General features: G+C 67.9%; 1 protein-coding gene across 5 annotated transcripts in view; it reads right to left on the bottom strand.

Moving 5' to 3' along the window:
• Positions 1–201: 201 nt before the first annotated feature.
• GRAMD4 (GRAM domain containing 4) overlaps positions 202–21,010 on the bottom strand; it is an 84,583-nt gene continuing 63,774 nt past the window's right edge. For 4 of the 5 annotated variants that reach the window (XM_058308952.2, XM_058308949.2, XM_058308950.2 and 1 more), the window contains exons 4-19: positions 16,983–17,103; positions 16,269–16,330; positions 13,853–13,985; positions 13,131–13,156; positions 12,564–12,655; positions 11,879–11,970; positions 9,617–9,665; positions 8,550–8,621; positions 7,968–8,011; positions 7,783–7,892; positions 6,036–6,190; positions 4,890–5,034; positions 4,452–4,545; positions 3,903–3,987; positions 3,085–3,153; positions 2,288–2,513 (exon numbers count right to left, since the gene is read on the bottom strand). In XM_058308952.2, coding sequence (XP_058164935.1) covers positions 2,409–2,513; positions 3,085–3,153; positions 3,903–3,987; positions 4,452–4,545; positions 4,890–5,034; positions 6,036–6,190; positions 7,783–7,892; positions 7,968–8,011; positions 8,550–8,621; positions 9,617–9,665; positions 11,879–11,970; positions 12,564–12,655; positions 13,131–13,156; positions 13,853–13,985; positions 16,269–16,330; positions 16,983–17,103 — 1,454 coding nt within the window. In that variant the 3' untranslated portion in view covers positions 2,288–2,408. Of the gene's footprint in view, positions 2,514–3,084; positions 3,154–3,902; positions 3,988–4,451; positions 4,546–4,889; positions 5,035–6,035; positions 6,191–7,782; positions 7,893–7,967; positions 8,012–8,549; positions 8,622–9,616; positions 9,666–11,878; positions 11,971–12,563; positions 12,656–13,130; positions 13,157–13,852; positions 13,986–16,268; positions 16,331–16,982; positions 17,104–21,010 lie in introns of all 5 variants that reach the window. The other variant, XM_058308948.2, reaches the window with a different exon arrangement.

The raw sequence follows: 21,010 nt of genomic DNA, 5'->3' as shown, positions 1-21,010 counted from the left end.
CGACAGCCCCCCCGGGAGCTGCCCCCCTCGACAGCAGCTCCTGGAACCCCACCCTCCTTTCCTTGCAGCCTCCCCCTGACCCTAACCCCCCAGGACTGCGGGGCCCCAGGGGCAGAGGGCGGGCCACCCAAGGCGGAGGCTGGGGCAGAGGGCGGGCCACCCGAGGCAGAGGCCCTGCCAGGACAGCTGCCGGCCGCGAGCTTAGCACAAAGCTTTTTAGGTTTATTTAAATAAAAATTATAATTTATACAAGACTTTTTCTTTAGACAAACAAGGTTTTTAAAAAAAATGTTACAAGGGGATTTTTTTCATCGGTTCCTCGTACAGTACGGTTCTTTTGTTGAACAAGGTCCACCGGTAACGACTATGTACAGACCCTGGGGAGGGCCAGGCTTCAGACACAGAAAGGGGACCCCGTCCTAGCTGGCGATTAGTCGTAGCAAGTAAGCACCTGCCCGGCTTTCCAGACCCCGTGGAAAGTGCGCGGCTCCCCGCCGGCCCCGAGCCCTGCGCCAGCAGGTCCTACTCCGCGCACGGGCCAGGCCCCCACCCCAGGCTCCAGGGTGGCGCCAGCGGCCATGGGGCAGGCCAGTTTTCATCTCCCTTCGCCTTAAAGGGACTCGAACTAAAGGCCTGCGCTTCTGTGAGGGCAGCCCCCCGGCGGTGGTGGCGGCGGCAGGAGCGCCCGGGCCCCGGCTGTGTCCAGGACGGCTGCAGTCTGCTCAGAGCGCGCCCGCAGCGCGGCGCAGCGAGCCCTGACGGCTGCCACCGAGGGTCCTCCGGGCCCACGAGAGGCCCCACTGGTGCTGACCGTGAGGCCAAGGCTGCGTCCACCCGGCGGCTGAAGTGTGGCCTCCTCTCCCCGGGGACCGGGTGGTGTCACCAGCCAGCGGTCAGTCCAGCGTCCGGGGTGGGGTGTGAGCCTCACCCGGCCGAGCAGGCGTCCCCTCCCCAGACGTCCCAGAAGCCGGCAAGGGGGCGACCCTCAGCCAGCCCGCGCCGGTGGCCGCCCTGACCAGCAGATGAGGGCGGGACAAAAGTAAAAATCACATCTGAAAAATGATACAAAAATAAGAAAAGCAGCTTGCTCTCTGTAAAAAATAGAAGCTTCTGTTTCTTCAAAAAACGACGACCTCCGCGACGCCCAAGCCCTTGGGACGAGCTGTGCAGAAGTCAGCCGCCGCGCGCCCCCGCCGCCCCTCGGACCCTCCCCTGGGGAGCTGGCCCGCGGCCCCCGAGCCCCGAAGCTGCTGCGGCCCAGAGGAAGCGGCCGCGTGAGCGGCGCCCGGGCGCTGGGCACCTGGCACTTGGCTGCGGGTCCCCGGGCGGCCCTCGCTGCGCCTAGACCGGCGCCCAGCGCAGGGGGCAGTGGGCAGTCACGGCTAGTCGGGAACACTGACGGGTAGGGCCAGGCCAGGCCCCGACCTCTGGGCTCTGTCAAGGTCACGGCTAAGACTGTGACGCCCCTCCTTGGTGTCCCCCATGGCCCCTGCCCCACCCCAAGCCCACAGCCCCCCACTCGCTCTTATGCCATCCCGCTCCCTCCAGGCTGAACTCAGCTAGGCTGAGGTTAGTTTTCTGTGGGTGCAGCCACTGCTCGGCACCCCCAAAGCCTCGGCGCCCGCTCTCATGGGCCTCTCCAGAGAAGGGGCTAAAAAGACGTGTTTTCCCCGGCACCAGTCCCACCACCTCACCTGTCGCCAAGCACACGCTTCCTGGTGGCCTGCGGGAGATGCAGGTCCCTTTGGGGGGGGCACTGGCCAGCGAGAGGACGATGCTGCCAGACACCCCGGCCTCACAGTCCCCAGGGAAGGGCAACTCCAGGGGCGCACGCAGAAGGCCCCAGAATCCGCTGGCTCCAGCTGTGCCCGCCCGGCCCTGCCCTGCCCACCCCGCCCAGCCCCCGGGGCCAGCAGCAGGACCGTGTCCCCGGAGGAGCCAGCGCGCCCGAGCGGCCGCAATTCTCGGTGGTTGGTGAAGGGCCTCACGGGTCACCATCTTCCTCGCCTTTCACTTCAGGGAGCCCCAGGCGCCCCTCGGATATGGCTTTGCTGGGGGCCCGAGGGCGGGAGGCGGGCGGTCGGGCCTCCTGCGCCGGGTCAGGGCTCCGAGTGCGAGCTGTGCCGGCAGCCCCGGGCCGCGTGCATCCTGCGGGTCCACCCGAGCAGCCCCCCGGGCCCCCTGCCCTGCTGCGTCCCCACAGACACACAGAAAGTGCTCGACGCACCCGGCGGGCAGCACCGGCCCCCGTGCTGCGGACCTGGCCCGCCGCGGGGCGTCTGCAGACGCAGGGCGGCCGACGCCACCAGAGCCACGGGCCCGAGGGCCACGGGAGAAGCTCTCGAGGACGCCCCGTCTCCCCACAGCCGGGTCGCTGGAGAAAGAGGCGGCCGAGGCCGGGGCCGGCACTAGCTGTCGCTGCCGGTGGCCGCCGCCGCCGTGCTCTTCACGTACTGGCTGAGGATGGTCTCGAAGGCCTCGTCTCTGTGCACCATGGCGCCAAACACCAGCGGCTGGCGGGAGGGGGCGCGGTCAGCCGGACGGGGACGGGGGCGCCTGGGGTGGGGCCGAGCCGCCCCCGCGAAGGCATGGAGCCGGGCAGCATTGGGCAGGAGACCCAGGCCCCAGGCTCAGCTGCCAAGCGCCGTGCTGGCCCCTCCTCAGCCTCCCTGCTGCGCTTCGACTCCATGGCCACTGCCTGGGGCTGGGGTCACCCCAACTGCGGTGCCACGAGGGCAGGGGGTCCTTGGGCCCCTCCCCAGGGCGAGACCCTAGCCGGTCTGCAGAGCTGAGCTCGCTCCAGCAGCCTCCGAGGCCAGTCCCTGTGCTCACACGCACACACACACACACGCATGCACAATCACACACGCACACGCACATGGGCATGCATGCACACGTGTGCATGTGCACACTGACATGCACACGGACACACGTGCACACATGGATGTTCATGTGTGTTAAGACACATGCACACAGGACAGTGAGCATGAATGCACGTGTGCACATGCATGCACACGAATCTACACATGCACACACATGCACGCACACATGCTCGCACCCCCGTGGCCGCCGCCCGGGACTTACCTTCTGGGTTGAAGGCGTCGACACCGCAATCCCCATGCCGGACCCTGGCAGGACCGAGAGGACCTTGTACTGGAAGGGAACAGCTCAGCTGTCATCGCAGCCTCTCCTCGGACCACCCCCCTCCGCAGGGAGCCCTGGCAGGCCTGCGCCTCCTAACGCAGCAGCAGCGGCCCAGAGCTGCAGAGGGTCCCCCCAGCTGGGACAGCAGGCGAGCAGCCCAGGGAGGGGGCAAGCTCCCAGGGCCTGCCGGTCGGGGCCGGCCACAGGACCCCGCTGTGCCCACAGGGGCTTCTGCCAACAGTGCCCACCCTGAGGGACGGGACGGGAGCCCCTGGGCCTGCACACAGCGCCCCAGGGTGGGCAGTGGCCCACAACCGCCTGTGGGGCCGAGGCCGGAGCAAGCAGAGGACGGGGCACTCTCCGGCCCTGCAGGCGCCGCCCCTGCTCGGCCCTGTGACCTGTGCCCACGGCCACCACCTGCGAATGTGAGAGCTGGCGCGCAGACGGCTCAGATCCCTGTCCTCAGGCTAGCATGCGACTGGGGTTGGTGACAGCCACCTGCCGAGCCCCCTCGGGCCCTGACGGCGCCTGGGCCTGTGGACGCGCCATCACGCCTGCCTGCACGCGCTGGAGCAGACCCCGCAGCCCGCCCCGCGCCTGGTGCACAGCGCCCTTCCCCCAGGCGCCTCGGGGGCAGCGGTGCACGGAGGGCACGAGCAGGGGCCTCCCTCCACGCCAGGACTGCCGGGTGCGGCGCTGAGCGCGCCGCGCTGCCCGTGGCCCCCTCGAGCCGCCGGCCTCTGGTCTCCCAAGCCCACCTTCTGGATGTCGGTGATGTCCGCGAGCCTGATCACTTTGTTCCGCTTGGAGGAGCCGGACTTGGAGCTCTCGAAGCACAAGTAGCTGGATGGGGAAGAAGAGGCCGTGGTCACCTGGGGCCAGCCGGGATGCAGGGTGGCTGCGTGGGAGGGGCTGGGCCGCCCCCCTCACCCCCAGACCGGCTCCTGCCCCCAGCTGCTGCCTCCCCTAAGAGCCCCCTCCAGGAGACAGCCAAGAGTCAAGAACAGGGTCAGCCTCGAGGGCCGCCCTGTCCTGCCGTCAGGGTGCCGCGCCCACCCAGCAGCAGGAAGCCCACCCGCCTCGGCCAGGCGTGCTCGGCTCGCGCCCTGCACGCCTTCCAGCCCCGCCCCCCTGCCCTCTGTGGGCCCGGAGCCCCCGCGCTTGAGCCCCGCGGCTCTTGGCGGGGGTCCTCCACAGCTGCTCGCCGCCCCCCGAGCCCACCCCAGCCCACGAGCCTCCGGAGAAGCCCTGGGGCGGGGCGCCCCGGGCCCACAGGGCCCGCTGCCCGCCCGCGGCCCCGCACTCACTTCTCGGTCACGTACAGGACCCCGTTGCGGATGTAATCGGTCGGCATCTTGCGGTCTCTGTTGATCAGGCAGCAGCGCCAGCCGTTCTCGCACACTGCATGGGGAGGGGGCCGCAGCGGCCTCGTGAGGGCAGCCGGGCGTCGGGGGGGGGTTGGGAGAGGCTGACGGGGGGACCCGGGCTCGGCGCCGCCGTTCACCCCGTTTCTCCGGAAACGAAGGGGGGGGGCCAGAACGCAGACACGCCCGACGCTCCCGACCCTGCCACAGGGGCCTCCCGGCGGGCGAGAGGGGCTCTGCTCGGGGACAGGCCCCCCGATTTCAGCTGCCGAGAGCACGGCCCGGCCCTCCTCCCCCGGGCTCATCCCTCCTGTGCGTGCCCCCCCCAGGCCCACGGCGGTCTCGGCGCTTGGCCGTGTCCAGGGACTGCCGCTCGCACACCTGCCAGCGGCCGCTCGTTCTCGCTCAAGTTAAAGATCTCGTGGAAATTGCCCTTCTTGGTGCCGTGGACGCGGCCGGCGTCCTCCTCCCTGCTCGGGCCGGTGGGCGCACTCGAGACGCAGCTCCGCGAGGAGGCCGCCTGCAGCTGCGGGCAGAGTGTCCGTGTTGGCACGGGGGCGAGGCAGGGCCTGGCCTCGTGGGGCGGGGGCCACAGAGGGACGTGGGCACACGCTGCCCTCCCGGGCAAACCTGGACAGCTCATTGCCGGCTAGAGCCCAGTGTGGAGGAGGTGCCCCGGGCCCCCACTTCCCCACCACCTCCCACAACCCGTCCCACCACGGAACGCCGCCAAACCCGTGTCCCCAGCCACGCCCCATCCTGGTCACACAGTCCTGCCTGGCCAGCACTCGGTCTTGATCCCCAGGACAGGCCCCCTGTCCCACCACCCCAGGCCAAGACAGGTCTCCATCTCCACAGGCCCCTCCCCCGCCTCCCTGACCCCAGGGTCCTCGGAGCCCCTCCCCCGCCTCCCTGACCCCAGGGTCCTCGGAGCCCCGCCCCCGCCTCCCTGACCCCAGGGTCCTCGGAGCCCCTCCCCCGCCTCCCTGACCCCAGGGTCCTCGGAGCCCCTCCCCCGCCTCCCTGACCCCCAGGGTCCTCTGCGCCTAACTGATGGGAACCTCCCGAGGGGCTGTTCTGGCTCTGAACAAGCGTTCTGTCCTGGGACCTGGGATGCCCACCCTGGGCCCGAGCTTTGCTCCCTCTAGTAGAAGCCGTCTCCTCAGAGAACACACACTCAGTCTGTGTGCTCCCACATCGCCTCCTCCAGGAAGCCCTCCCAGCCTGCCCCGAGTCCTGCTGGGCCCTGAGCTGCCCACATCTGAGAGCCTACGAGGGAGCAGCAGGGCCTGCCCCCAGGCTCTCTCCCCGAGCCCCCGCCCTCCAGGTCCTGCCGGCCCGGGGCCGGGCTGCCCTGGCTGGGGAGGGCTCTGCCCCCCCACATCCGCGAGGGACCCCAGGCGGGGGCTGGCTGGAAGCTCCGCGACCTCGCCAGGCCGCGCCTCCGCCTGGGGGCCCACGGCGCCGGGAGAACTTGGGCCCCGGAGCAGCCGAGGGCGGCGGGCTGGCGGGGCGGCAGCGGCTCACCCTGCGGGCCGCGGTGGCGCTGGCGCGCTCCTTCAGCTGCGGGTCGGTGGGGAGGCTCCTCCAGACGATGTAGGGCGTGTCGTACTTGGCGCGCAGCCTCGGGCAGCGCTTGAAGATGAAGTCGATGAGGAAGAACTTGACGCCCGCGTACAGTCCTGGGGGAGCACAGCCCATTGCACCCGGGGCTTGGCAGCGGCGCCGCTCACTGGGGGCGACGGTTCTGGTGCCTTCCCCGGGGGACGGGAGGATGGGAGGTAACTTAGCTCGGAGAGAATCGAGCCCGAGAGGAGACAGAGCCGGTGGCCTGATGGTCTACACCGGGCCTTGTGGAGACAGCAGAGGAGCTGAGCCCAGAGAGAAACGGAGCCCGGGAAGAGAGGAGCCCGGGAGGCCCGAGCCCTGGCAGACGTCGGCAGCCCTCTTGCTCCAGCACGTGGCAACGGACTTTGGTGAGGGAAGTTACACACTCTATGGCCTTGTGACTGTAAGCTCCTACCCCAAAAACCCTCTACAGGAAGCAAGCAGCTCTGGTATTTTGCATCAGCACCCTCTGGCTGATATAGGCGGAAAGGAACCCCGAGACCGGCTCTTGGAAGGTCACTGGACAAGCCGCTCAGAAACCCCGTCCATTCGTCACTGGGGCCCACCCACCCCCACAGCCAAGGCTATTTGCGTTTGGGGCGTGTACCGGGGCTAAAAGTGAACAAAATGGACAAAGCTGCTGTGCCAGGAGTTCACGGGCCACCAGGAATGACGCAGATTAAACACATCAACAACCGACAGCCCAAAGGTTACGAGTCGTAGGTGCCGGAAGGAGACAGACGCGGCGTGAGACCGGAATTCCCTGCCCGCGCCACGTGGTCACAAGCACGGAGCCCGGAAGCTGGCCACGTCAGAGCACGGCCGCAGTGCTGGCGATGAGCTGGCCCACGCCACTGCTGGACGGCTCCCGTCCCACTCCCAGAGGGGCTGGGCGAGGATGCCTGCGGCCCCCCGCCACGCTCCCCGGCCCTCCACAAGGCCCCCGCCCGGCTCCCCGCCCTCCGCTCTGCACACCCGTGAGGCCACGCCCTCTGGGCTCCGAGGCTCCTACCTGCCCCCAGAGGCCAGGGGCCTGCGGGTCTCGCCACCAGCTGGGCGCCCAGTGCCTGGAACCCAGAGGGTACTTTTGTTTTGAGTGAAAGAAAGGAAAAAGGCGGGTGGGGGGAGAAGCAGGACGGGCAGTGGACACGCGTGGTTCACGGCAAGGAGCTCGCCGCCACGCCACCACCCACCCCTAAGGACGACGCGGCCCTTGCCCCCAGCTCCCCTGCTGCCCTCCGGTCAATTCACACACTGACCGTTTCAGACTGGACGTGGCCCTCGGCCTGACACCACGGCGCTAACCACTACCAGCTGCTATCAGCTCACCCGCGCTGCCCGAGCTGAAACCGGAAATCACCAGGAGCCCATCGCACACGGTGAGGCCCGACGCACATGCCCAGGGTGGCCGGCAGCTCGGGCCCCAGCTCCCAGGCTCCCTCCGCTGGGCAGCGACCCAGGGGCCCGGGGCAGCCACGCACGCCTGGTCGAAGCAGCAGGACCCGTCCCTGGCTTCCAGGTTAAATCTCAGTGTTTTGGCAAGCAGCCCCTCGACGGAGGCCCGGGAGCTTTCTTCCCACCCCGCCGTGACTTTAACACCTGAGCGCTTTTGGGGGCTGGCCAGAGACGCCTCTGTGTGGCCGGGAACCCGGGCGCCCGCGCTTACCCACGGCGAGCCCCACCAGGCGGTAGGGGAAGAAGCAGGAGGCGAGGAAGGCGGCCCACAGCGCCACGTACAGCTTCTGCGTGATCTCAGGCTGCACCCACATGAACAAGCTGCAGGGGGGCGGGGGACAGGTCAGCCCCGCGGCGGCCGCACCGCCGCCTCCCGCCCGGGGGCTGGTGTCTTACTTCTTGATCTTTTCCAGGATGTCGGCCATCTTGCCAAAGAGGTTCTGTGGGAAGAAGCAGCGAAGGATGCGGCTTGGCTGTCCCTGACCGTCCGTCCGTCGGCCCAGGGGCGAGGCACAGTTCAGGCCGGGGGTGGCCCTGGACTCAGGGGCCGGCTGCGAATGTGCCAACGGGCCTGTCCGCAGACCCCGGCAGGGCCAACGGCAGTCCCGGGCCCGCCCAGCTGTGCCTGGGCCACGGCGGTCATGCCGCTGACAGCGAGGCCAGACTGCGGCCCGCGGCCCCCCAGCTCGGCACCCGCGGGCAGTGCTCCGGCCAGCAGGGGCTCTACGCCAACGGCAAGGCCTGGGCCGGCCCTGCCAGAGGCCACGTCGGCGGGCAGGGCGGCACGAGGGGCCTGGCAGAGGCGACTGGCATGTACGCCCACCCCCCAGACCAGGGCCGGTGCTAAAGGCCATCCACGAGGACGCCAGCACGAGCCACCAGGCTGCAGATGGGGCGACAGGTCCGGCCTGGGGCTTGGGGGTGCTCGGGGGCAGCGACTACCAGCCACGCCATGCGGACGAGGCCCAGCAGCAGTACCTGAGCTTTCTGCGCCACGTCCAGCACGAGCTGGAACTTCTCCGACACGGTCAGGTCTTCTTTGGGAGGTTCCTTCAGTCAAAGGGGAAAGAGAATTTTCCACTGAAATTTAACAGTTCAGAAAAATTACTGACGAAAACAGTGGACAGCTTCCCAGCCCCCGGGGCCCGTGGGTCACTCCGCTGCCCCTCAGGTCCTGGGCACAAGGGGGCCAGCACACACAGCTCGGTGGCCATCTTGGGGAACCCCCTGCCTCACCCCAAGCAGCCCCTGGGGAAGGGTGGGCCGTCCACAGGCACAGCCGGGGAAGTGACCCTCCCGGGGCTCGTCTACAAAGCTTGAGAGACCACCAAACCACTGTCTTACAGGGAAACCAAGGCCAGATGGAGAGGCCCTGCTCACCTGGCCAGGTGGGGCCTCGGCTCCCACGGCTCCCTGTTCGTTCCACCAACCTCCCGTGGGCCTCGTGGACACCCCCGCCGTGGCCTCCCACCCTGCCATGCCTGGCAATTCTGCCCCAAGGGTTGGGGTCTCCCTCTAGGGCAGGGTGGGCAACTGGTTCCAGAAAGGCCCACAGAGTCGATATTTTCAGCCTCGTGGCTCACACGGTCTCAACTCCTTGTGGCCCAAAAGCAACCAAAGATAATGTGCAAATAAGAGGCTGCGTTTTAATAAAACTTTATTTACAAAAGACGTGGGCGTGGTCACAGCTGGCCAGCCCTGCCCGAGAGCCCTGGGTGAACACCCACAGGCTGCCCAGCCACTGTCACCTCCCTGCTCTGCTGCAGTGGGTCCCTCCCCACATGCCAGGGGGCCCTGCCAGGAAACACTGGTCAGGACAGGTGGGACGCCTGAAGGCGGGGGGGCTCCCGGCGCCAGCGGGCGAGATGACAGGTGCATGGCTGGCCCCTGCTCCCGCCAGCTTCTAGCCGGGGCAGGGCTCCCTGGGGACACCCACCCGCCCTCGTCAGAAGGCCCCGGAAACCCCCGGGCTCCCACCAGGCGGCCGCTGGGTGCAAGGCCTGGCCAGGTGAAGCTGCGGGAGACCCTCCGGCCTCAGGACTCACCACAGCCTCCGACACCTCAGGCACGATGCTCCACTGAATCCTCCAGCCCCTGCAAACGGCATGCACACTGTGAAGAGCATTGCCTTGTGGGGACGGCACCAAGTCGCCTGGGCCTGCGCTCCCACCCGCTAGTGCCAGCCGCGGGGGAGGCGCTCCAGCACGCCTCGTGGCAGGGGGACTTGGCCTCTGGGCTCCAGGGCCTCTCCCCGACTCAAGGGAGAAGGTTCCGGCCCATCCTTCCGGGCTCTCCCCCAAGGGTCTCACGGTGCGTATGGGGGCGGTTTAAAGGGTGGTCAGATCGGGGGCGTTTCATCAGAACCAGCCGAACGCAGTAACCAGGACCTGCCAGTCAGGTCTCAACTTTGGGCACCAACGGCTCCTTCAAAAGCACATTTAGGGAAGCAGACTTGGCTCAATGGATAGAGTGTCCGCCTACCATATGGAAGGTGCAGGGGTCAAACCCAGGGCCTCCTGACCTGGGTGGTGAGCTGGCCCACATGCAGTGCTGATGTGCGCACAGGGGTGTCTCCTGCATAGGGGAGCCCCATGTGCAAGGACTGCACCCTGTAAGGAGAGCCACCCCCTGCGAAAAAAGTGCAGCCTGTCCAGGAGTGGCACCGCACACATGGAGAGCTGATGCAGCAAGATGACACAACAAAAAGAGACACAAATTCCCAGTGCTGCTGACAAGAATGCAAGCGGACACAGAAGAACACACAATGAATAGACAAGGAGAGCAGACAACTTGGGGGGGGGCGTGTGGGGAAGGGGAGAGAAATAAATAATAAAAAATATGTGAAAATAAATAAATCTTTAAAAAAACCACATTTACATGCATCGGTTGCACGCTTCTGCTAGATGTATGGTGTGTGGATGTATTTCAGTAAAACTGCTTTTTGAAAAAATATAGAGGTGTAGTGGACATCAACATCCCAGGGTCCACACGATGAAAGAATGAAATACGTAGAGTGGACTTACTGATACTCTGCTATAAAACTATTATGACTAGTAATAGAAGAAATTGTATCATTGACGGGGAGAAAGTGGCCACAGTAGCTGCTGAGGGCAGGGAGAGGGAAGCAGCGATGTGATGAGGGGGCATTTTTGGGACTTGGAGTTGTCCTGAGTGATAGTGCAGGGACAGATGCTGGACTTTATACATCCTGCCATAACCCACTGAGTGTATGGGGGCGAGTGCAAACTACAGGGTAAACTATTATCCATGTGGTGCAGCAGTGCTCCAGAAATGTGTTCGCCAAGTGCGATGAGTGTGCCACAACGATGGGGAGGTTGTTGGTGTGGGAGGAGTGGGGTGGGGGGTGGGGGTATACTGGAACCTCTTACGTTTTTCATAATGTAACCTTTTTTTGTGATATATGCAGCTTCAAAAAAATAAAACTTCCAAAAATGATGGGTTTGGGGGGGGGTTGTGGGGTGTGGGCTACATGGGAACCCTTCTATGGTTTATTAATGTCACGTTCTTTGTGATCTACTAACTTTAATTTAAAAAGTGTTATTAAAAGAAAAGTAATACCTTGCTTTAAAAAAAAAAAGAATACGTGGTTCCTTTTCTATGGAAAAATGAAACCTTGAATGAACCAGTTTACGCAGGTATGGAAAAGACCTAGAAAAATGAGCCGTACAAACGCCAACGCTCCACCCGCTGAGCTGAAGCGGGCCTGCAGCCTCCTCTTTTCCGCCACATGAGAAGCTTGGGTGCGCGCTGCCCGGGCAATCCCCGCGCAAAGCACCCGGAGGAGAGAGGGCCGCGCGGGGAGCGAGGCGGGCTTGCGGCTTCCCAGCCCCACTGCGGGGACGCGTGAGAGGCAGGAAGGAGCACTGAGGCGGCTCCTCGGGGAGCGTGCAGGCGGGGTGCTGGCGTGAGACGTCTGCAGCGGCAGGTGCCACCCGCAGACCGCGCCCTCCGGCCCGGACCAGGACCCCAAGGCACGGACCCTGGGCGCCTCCACCAGCCCCCACTGGGTGCCTTCTCTGGTTCGAGGAGAAGGTCCCCCGAGACCCCTGCATGGACGGGGCGCAGCCCGGGAAAGGCCCGCTGGGGCGTGGGCTACAGGGGCGGGGGCCGGGGGTCGTGTCGGGGCTGATTCAGGCTGCCCTCGTCCAGCAAGCGGGGGGGGCGTCCCAGCCGGGCTTTCCGGGGCCTAGAGGGGCCCCAGACGTCAGAGGCGAGGCGGGGCCCACTCGGCGCCATCGCGGGGAGATGTCAGCTGACGGGTGATGGCCGCGGCGCCGCCCACCTACCTGGCTATGAGGTAGTTGAGGGACAGCCTCAGGATCGCCAGGAACAGGAACATGGGGACGGCCCAGCCGTGCCACACGGCGTTCATGTACACCTGCGGGGCGGCGGCTCAGGCGGGCACGGCCCGGGCCCCCCACGCACCGCGCCCGCCTCCTTCCCCGGGCCCCCCACGCGCCGCGCCTGCCTCCTTCCACGGGCCCCCCACGCGCCGCGCCTGCCTCCTTCCACGGGCCCAGGGCCAGAGAACAGCCCAGCGGCTCTCCCAAGAGGGGCCTGGGCGCTGGGAGGCCCCGAGGCTGCCGAGCCCACCGGGGGCCAGCGGCGGAGGCGGCTGCACTAGGGTGGCGGCAGGGTGGCGCGTGCCCTGCAATGCGGGCAAGGCCTGGGCGGGGCCACAGAGAGGCGAGCCCACCCTCCTCGGGGCCTGCAGCCAGGGAGGGGCTGACTCGGGCTGAGCACCTACTGCGTGCCGGGCAAAGGGCAGCAGGGCCACCCACCTCGGTCCCACCCCGTGCCCGCCCGGCCCTGGGCTGCCCCCACACCCCCTCCAGGCTCCCAGCTTGGGGCCGGCAGGCGCCCGTGCCCGCTTCCTGGGCGCAGCATCCGAGGCCGGCCAGGCCACGACCTGCCCTCTCCCTCCTGGGTATCGGCCCCAGGCGCCTGCCTGCCTGCCCGCGCGGCGCTCACCACGAAGGCGATGGCGGACGTGTAGACGGAGTACCAGTCGGACAGGGCGGACAGGTTCTTGAGGAAGCTGGTGACAGGCTTGGCGCCGCGCTCTGGGGACAGGCCATGCGTGCGGTCAGCGGGTCTGCTCCGCGCCCGCCCCCTCATCAAGCTGAGCTGGACACGGGAGCTCGAAGCAAGGCCAGAACCTGGGCCAGCTCCGGGTTCCCCCGGCCCCAAACCGGGGCTCCCGGGCCACCCCGACTGCCCAGCACCAACGCAGCACAGCCAGCGGAGAGGGAAGCGGCGCGAGGGGCGGGCGAGGGGCGGGGAGACCCTGGGGGAAAGAGCACGGCGTCCACCCACACAGCCGGGGCCCCCGCCTGGGGGACGACGGCTCCTGGCCCAGCAGGGCAGAGCGGCCCCCCAGCCCGGCCCAAGCGCTGGGAGGCCGCGTGTCCCCGGACATGACCCTGCTCGGCCGCACCTGAGGCCGTTCCCCACGTGCTCCCAGACCCACCCGAGCAAGGGGCCCGGGGGGAGCCCACACCCACACTCACGAAACCACAGGGGACCCCCGGTACTCACTGAGTCTCCTCATGTTTTCAGTTAACCTGGGGGGGGGGAGGGGGGAGGGAAGAAGAGGGGGAGGGATAGGGAGAGGGGGAGGGAGAGAGGGGGAGGGAGGGGGAAATGCCCCGCAGTCAACACCGGCCGAGCGCACGGCCCCAAAACCAGCCAGCTGGGCCTGGCACGCAGGGCTCAGTGGCCGTCCTCAGATGCACGATGCTCACGGCCGGGGACGCCACACGGTGACGCGACCGAATGACCACCCGGCGCCCCCGCACCTGAGTCAGTGTGGGCGGTGTGCCCACCCCCGGGGAAGCAGACCCCATTCCAAGGACAGGGAGCCCGCCACGAAGCGGGGGGTCCAGGGGTGAACGCTGGCACCCCGGGGCACCCAGGGCCAGCCTGGGCAGCGGCACCGCCGGTGAGACTGGTGAGGGCTGTGGGATGTGTGGCCGCTCCGCTGCGCCTGGCTCGTCGCCTGGTCAGGACGAGCCCCTACGGGCCCCCAGAGCTGGCGGCAGCCCAGATCCGCCCGGTCGTGGCTACAAGGCGTCGCCCACCCCCCTCCTGCCCCCACGCCCCACCTGCCCCCCTCCTGCCCCCACCTGCCCCCGCCAGATGCCCACCTCCCAGAGCCCATCCCCTGCCTACCCATTGCCTGCCACCCACCAACCCCACCTGCCCCACCGGATGCCCACCCCCCGCCCGCTCCCGCCTGCCCCCGCCTGCCCCCCACCCACCTCCTGGCGCTGAGGGGCTCCTCCGCCTCCACCGTGCTCTCCTCGGGCTGGAACCGGAAGTCCTCCACGTACTCCCCGAACTTCTCATAGAACCACTTCTGGACCCGGGCGCCGAGCCCCTGGCTCCGGCGGTCTGTGGGGACAGTCGGGCACGGGGTGGGCGTGCTGCGGGGGCCACGGGGCGGGGGGCATGGGGGCCGGGCCGTGGGGAGGGGCGGCGTTCTGTCTCGGGGCTCTCTAACGTCGGGGGCGAGGCCCGGTCCACGCAGAGGGGCCTGCCAAGGGCTCGGGGGCCTGCGCCGGCTCTGACGGGCGCCCGCCGCCAACGCAGACCAGGGCTGCCCCGGGAGGCCCCTCGCCCCTGCTGGCCAGCCCTCCAAGCCCCACAAAAGGGAGGTCCACGGGTGAGCCCCTTGGTCACTGGGTCCCTTGAAGGCGCTAGCGGTCAACGTGCATCAGTGACGCCGTAATCCAATACGGTCGACGTCCTTGTCCATCAAGGGAACTGGACACGAAGAGAAGCCCCAGGAGCGGCCAGAGGCTGGCAGTCAGGGGAGCCCAGGAGGGAGGGGAGAAGCCCCTGCCACGAGCACATGCCCCAAGGTTGCCAGCAGCCAGGAGAGGTGCTTGCAGGAAGCAAGGCCGCTGGCCCGAGCCGCCCGCTCCTGGGAAGCCACCCCTGCCGGGAGCCCCGACAATGGGTTTCCACACCCCGCCCCGTGGCCAGAGCCGTCTCCAGCCACGAGTTGCACCGGGACCTTCCCAGCCCTTATGGGTGGTGGGCACCACCCTCTGTCCCTCACGGCACAACATGTGGGTGGGCCCACCGCACCCCGGACGCTGCTGACGGAGGCCTTGGGGCCCATGTCCGGGGCGGGGTCCAGCCCACGGGCCGGCACGTCCCTATCCTGGATGGCGCACCTACAGCCAAGCTCTGGACAACCAGGTCACAGCGCACGGACGCCGAAGAAGCCGGGCCCGCGGCCGTGGGGGGCGCAGAGGCCTGCGGGGGGCACCGACCGCCGCCTCCACGGAGCGTGGAGGGGCCAAGGGCGAAGCCACAAGCCGGGGCGCGGAGCTTGGGGGCTGGGCTCACATGCGCGGGCCGTGAGGGGCTGAGGGCTTGTGGGCCGAGGCCGGAGGCCTGGAGCTACTAGCCACCCGGGGGTGCGCGGCTCAGGGCGGGTTGTTCCCGCTAACCGGGGCTACTGTGCCGGGGTTCAGAGCCTTGTGGCCCCCGTGGGCGCAATGACCCAGCCCTGCTCTTAGGGCAGCAAGGAGAGGACAGGCGGGCGCGGCCGAGCACCAGCAGGACGCCAAAACGCAGCTTCCTGTCGTTTCCACGTGTCACCAGATGGTACCCTTCTCTTGATTGTCCCCAACCTCTGAAACCCGTAAGACCAGTTTAAACCGCAGACACGGCCGGGCCGGCAGGTGCCTGAGTCTCACTCCTGGGGAGCAGAGGGGTCTCCCCGCGGCCCCCTCCACCCGCGGCTCTCAGCCGGCAGGACCTCGTTTCCTGCAGAGCCCTCAGGGTCAGGGCTGGGAAAGGCCACTTCCCCGGGGGACGCTAAAAGGCTTTTCTCTTCCGCCACCCTGGCTGCCCCGCCTGGGCCTGCACAGAGCCCACTCCCCTGGGAGACCCCCGGCCGTCAGAGCAAGCCTCGGCCTGCCAGGGGGTCGGTCCCGTGGGGCGCCAGGCCCACTGCAGACGCAGATGGGGTCTTCCCTACACCCCCCTCGGGTGGAAGCCATGGTCTGGGGTGCCCCTGGCATGGCGGCCGGGCTCTGGGAGCACATGGGCACTGTGCCCAGGCCCAAGAGAGCCCTGCTGGGCACCAGGGCGACTCCCGGCAGCTCAGCGCCCACCTGGAGGGTGTCCCTGGGACAGCGTCCCTCCCTTTACAGAGCCGCACGGAGCCCGCCCCCCGCTTCACTCTGCGAGCTCCATGGCCTACGTGGGGGAGCCCCGTGAATGGGCCCCTGCAGGAGAGGGCGCCACGCCCGAGGGCTCCACGGCCACCACGTGCCAAGCAGAAGACGCAGTTTCCTCGCACTCGATTATGAACAGCGACCGTATCAGAAAACACCACAGGCTGCGGGCAAAGGCCACCCTGCTCAGGGTGGAAGGGGCAAGGGGCCGCGTCTGCTGACCCCGGCCCTGCCCTGGCCGAGCACCGGGTGGCCGCTGCCCGCCCCGCCAGGGAAACGCTTCGAGATGGCCAGCCTGGCCTGTAGGGCTGAGAACAGACACCAGGTTTCTTCTTGGGAGGAAATAAAACCTCGTTTTGGGTGACTGACTCATGCGCTAATTCACAACCAGCACCACTGACGGTCTCCAAGGGCGCCTCCCGGGGTGGGCGGGCGCAGTCAGGGGACGGACGCTGCAGGCACGCAGGGCACGCGCCCACCTTACCTGCGCCGTTGCTCGCTGGGGCCTGCCCTCGGGGCGGCTGCTGCGCCGGGGCCTCCTCGGATCTGCGGATGGGGGCGGGGGCGGAAGAGGCAGGACGCCGTTAGTACCAAGCCGGGGCGGCGAGCGGGCTGCGCTCATAGGCACCCTGCCCTGCGAGGCCGCACGGTGGTGACTTCCCTGCTTGTCGGCCTCGGCGCAGCCGCTTCTTTCCGTGTCCTCGAGCTCGGGATGGACGGCCCTTAGGTGACCCGTCAGTCTAAGGACAAGGCTCCGATTCCCACGGAGCCGGCCCCCCTCGCCCGGGCCAGCCGCCAGAACTGGCCCCTCGGGAAGGGTGACCGGCCAGGGGGAGGGCGTGGCCGTGACAGCGACCCTGGGGCCTCTGCAGCCCCTGCCTCACCCCCTATCTGTGCAGACTGTCCCGGTCATGAGCTGTTTCAGGGCTCGGTGCAAGCCCCCCTCCACCTCCTGGGTGGGCAACGGCGATGCCCACTCCCCACCTTCCAGGCGCAGGAAGGGGGCACGCCCCCAAGGTGGTGGCTAGTGGCAGGCATGGGCCGGGGGATGGGTGAGCAGACCTGGGCAGGGGGCTGCCTGGGGCACTGCGGCCACGGGGGGTGACCCTGAACGTGCACCCTCAGTGGGACGAGATGGACACCTGGCCGGGAGGGGCTGGGGGCGGCTGCCGAGGGCCCCACCGGGTGCCGGCCTCACCTGGCCTTGAGCACCTCCTGGACCTTCTGCTCGAGCTCCAGCCTCCTCTGCCGCTCGCGCTCCAGCTCCTGCCGCAGTGTCTCCGCGTTGGTCTCTTCGCGCAGCTTGCGCAGCTCCTCCTCTGCAGGGTGAGAGGGGATGGCCGGTCAACCCTGCGCGGCCCACCCTGTGGCCCTGGCAGCAGGAGCCGGCACCACGCTCTGGAATGCAGTGCCAGCAGTCGCGGTTCTGCTTGAGGGGCGGGCCCCGGCCGCCTGAGCACTCCGGAGTCTACAGAGTGCTCCACGGTGAGTGCTCCACGGTGAGTGCTCCACGGTGAGTGCTCCGCCGCCCTGTCCACACAGCGGGGCAGGGGCCACCCTCTCTCTCCTCCCGGGGGGTACGCCTGGGGTGACGCAAGGGGCGGCATTTCTCTACTCTAAATGAACAGCACAAATGGTGACACAAAGACCTTGGGATGAACCGCCCCCACGCCCAGAGGCCACCCCAGGAGAGAGGCCGCGGAGCGCTCGGTCAGCCCATCTGCTGAATGCCCACGGGGCGGGGTTTGGGGGTCCAGATGCATCAGTCAGCAGAGCGAGCACCTCAGGGCACGTGGATCAGCACCACGTGGCAGCTGGGGAGCCCGCGAGCCCTGAGAAGCGGGGAGAAGCGGGGAGAAGCGGGGAGGGCGTGCCTGTGAACGGCCTCGCCAAGCAGGTGCGCTGTGGCCAAGCCCTGGGTACGGGGGCGGCCGGCAGGTAACGGAGGGTCCCCGGTGAGGGGCAGCCTTTGCAAAGGCCCTGCGGCTGGAGGTGCTGGGAGGGCTCGGGGAGCAGCAAGGGTGAAGGGCAGGAGGTGTGAGGGGCCTGGAGGCCGTGAGGAGCCCGTGTGGGACTCTGGGGGGCTGCAGAGCTGCGTGAGCAGGCGCTTGGGGTCGGTTGGGTCCCAGAGTGTGTGGTGGACCGCCTCACGCCCACGTATCACCTCGTGGCCAGAGGGGCGTGCAGGGTGATGTCAAGGACAGTGGGACGGAGAGATTATTCTGGGCTCTTCTGCGAACACCAGGGTCCTTGAGACGTGGGCAAGAGAGTCGAGTCAGGGAGAGGATGGGACGGGCGGACGCCGCCGCTGGCCGTGAGGATGGAGGACGGGGCCGCTGGGGCGGGGCGGAACTTCCGGAGCCTAGGTGCAGGTTGCCAACACCCGGCTTCAGCACTTGGCCCCCAGACAGGAAACCCACACGGGGTCTGGCGCTCAGAGGCACAGATGCAAGTGTACAGCTCACAAACAACACACCCGCGTGGCCGCGCCAGGGCCCGAGAGCAGGCTTCAGCTCTGTGGAGCTCCCTGTGCCCGCCAGGCTGACCTCGAGCGCGTCCCGCGCACACCGAGTGCCCTCCAGGACTTTGGAAGGGAGACGCCGTGAACTCGGGCATCCTGGCCCCGGCCTGGGCTCTGAGCCAGGGCCGTGCAGCACCAGTCCCCATGCCCATGGCCCCCCCAGCCCATCCTGGAGGGATGCTTGGCAGGTGTGATTCGCAGCCCCAACTCTCGCACACGCACGTGAGCGTGGCACATGAGCGTGGCACATGAGGGTAGCACGTGCACTGTTCTGTTTGGGTCTCGGGCCGTCAGCCTGCCCAGGAGGTTCCGAGCAGGAGCCCGGGGCCGGAGGGGCCAGCTCGCACCCGGAAGCAGGCCAGGCCCTCCGTACGCCCCCACCGAGCGGATCTGGCCACGTCCCCTCCCTGCTGACAGCCACGCTGGAGGGCCTACCCAGTCCCCCGCAGGGCCTGAGGGCAGCCACCGGGCTCTGCCAGACACACCCAGGAAGTGTGGCTTCCTGCTGGAAGGTTCCAGAGGACTTTAAAGACCAGAACCATGCAAACACAATGAGACCCACGAACAGCCCGGGTTGGGGTGGGGTGGCCCAGCCCACAGCCTGGACAGCTCTCCTCCTCACCTCAGGGGCTGGGGCCATCGGGGCATGGCTGAGAGCACGGCCGAGGGCCAGCCTGTCCGGTCCGGCCACACGCTGCGCTGACAGCCATGGGGTCCCGCCCACACGCTCCCGTCTCCCCCTCCTGCCGGCCTCAGCTGAGCAAGGACCAGGCTGGGGGGAGCCTCGGCAGCGGCCGGTGGCCGCACGGCGCTGGCAGGGTGCGGACAGTGCATGGGAAGGGGGGCGTGTGCATGAAGATTCCGGAACCTGCTGTATACACTGTGCCACTCCCCTCTGACCGGCCGGCCCAGCACAGCCTTCAATGAACCTCTGAGTGACCACAGGGGCCGATGCGGGGTTCCCAGTCCACACTAGCGGGCCCTTCAGGACTGCACCGAAGAAGAGCAGAGACCCCGGCTCACCTCCCACCTGGGCACTGAGGGGAGAGGGGGGCAGCGAGGCTCGGCCCAGGCGAGGCAGCGGGGGCACTGCCTGGAGAGAAGGGGGGCCGGCAGAGGGCAGGGCCCAGGAGGACCCTGGCTGCCCACCACGAGCTCCAGCCCCCTTTAGGAGCCAGCAGGCCGCAGCCCCCTTCCCGGCTCTTTCAAGGACAAAGGCGGGAAGCAGATTTGGCCCAATGGATAGAGCACCCGCCTACCACATGGGAGGTCCATGGTTCAAACCCCGGGCCTCCTCGACCCGTGTGCAGCTGGCCCACGCACAGTGCTGATGCGCAAGAAGTGCCTGCCACACAGGGGTGTCCCTGGTGTAGGGGAGCCCCACACGCAAGGGGTGCGCCCTGTAAGGAGAGCCGCCCAGCACGAAAGAAAGCGCAGCCTGCCCAGGAATGGTGCGGCACCCATGGAGAGCTGACACAACAAGATGACGCAACAAAACAAGACACAGATTCCTGGTGCCGCTGACAAGAATACAAGCAGACACAGATGAACACACAGCGAATGGACACAGAGAGCAGACAACTGGGGGGGTAAGGGGAGAGAAATAAATAAATAAAAAAAAAAAGGACAAAGGCACGTTGGCCCCTGCCTGGCTCCCAGGGGGCCATGAGGCCACTGCGCTGGCTCAGACACCTCCTGCCGTGTCTTCGGTGCACAGGCCCTCCACCCAGAACGTTCCCCGCCTGGCCACGCATAGGCCCTCCACCCGGAACGTTCTCTGCCTGGCCATAGGCACCCCTTGCCCCGGCGCCATTGGAGCTACTGCTCGGCGGGCTGCGTCCTCTGCTGCCCGCTCCTCCCCACATTACCCCGGGGTGGGCAACCCCTGGTGGCACGGCGCCCCGCCACGGCACAGACCAACACCGGGAACAGCTCACCGATGGCGGAGTCGCAGGAATCAAGGCCACGGCACGGGTTCCCTGAACGTCACGGAGGCCCTGGCGCCCATGGGCTCCGGCTGGCTCTCTGGAGGCTGGAGCGTAAGGGTGAGGCCAGCTCAGCGCTGCACCCGCCCCGTGTGGCATTGGGGCAGGTGGGCGAGGGCGGGGAGGGGCAGCTGGAGGAGCTGCAGCTCACCTGCTCGAGCTCAGCGCTGCCTGCTACCACGCTCGGAAGCCAAGACGCCAGACAGAGGGCGTTGGATGGACACCTGACCCCTCACACTCCTCTTGGGCCCGTTTCCCCTTAGATCCGAGGCTGCGCAGCCAGTCCCGGCTGCCCAGGAGGCAGGCACAGGGTGGGCGCTGCAGGCTGTAGCCGCCGAGACAGCCCCAGCGGGGGCAGGGGACGGCCGGACCCCCGAGGGCGGGCGGGGCTGCAGGGCGGGCGGGGCTAGTGTGCCCACGGGCGGGGCAGCCGCTCCCCACCGCGAGAAGCAGCAATGTGCTCCCCATCTCTGCCGCCATCACGACGAGCCCACGAGCCACCCAAAGCCCACCGAGGGCCTGGACCCCACATGCCCGATCTCCCCCTCAGAGCCCAGGCACACGGTGGTGGACAGCTGCCCGTCCCAGCAGCCTCGGGCCACCCGAGGACACCTCCCCTGCCACAGGCGACCAGGCATGGGGGGGCAGGAGAGGGGCATTCGGCACCAGCCCCCGGCCCTCAGAGGGGCAGCGAGGGAGGACGAGGCTACACAGCAGCCA

This window comes from Dasypus novemcinctus, chromosome 12, assembly GCF_030445035.2.
Source record: "Dasypus novemcinctus isolate mDasNov1 chromosome 12, mDasNov1.1.hap2, whole genome shotgun sequence".
NCBI classification, from domain to species: domain Eukaryota; kingdom Metazoa; phylum Chordata; class Mammalia; order Cingulata; family Dasypodidae; genus Dasypus; species Dasypus novemcinctus.
The sequence above is the reverse complement of the archived record's forward strand: the minus strand, read 5'-3'. Positions and strand labels throughout refer to the sequence as shown.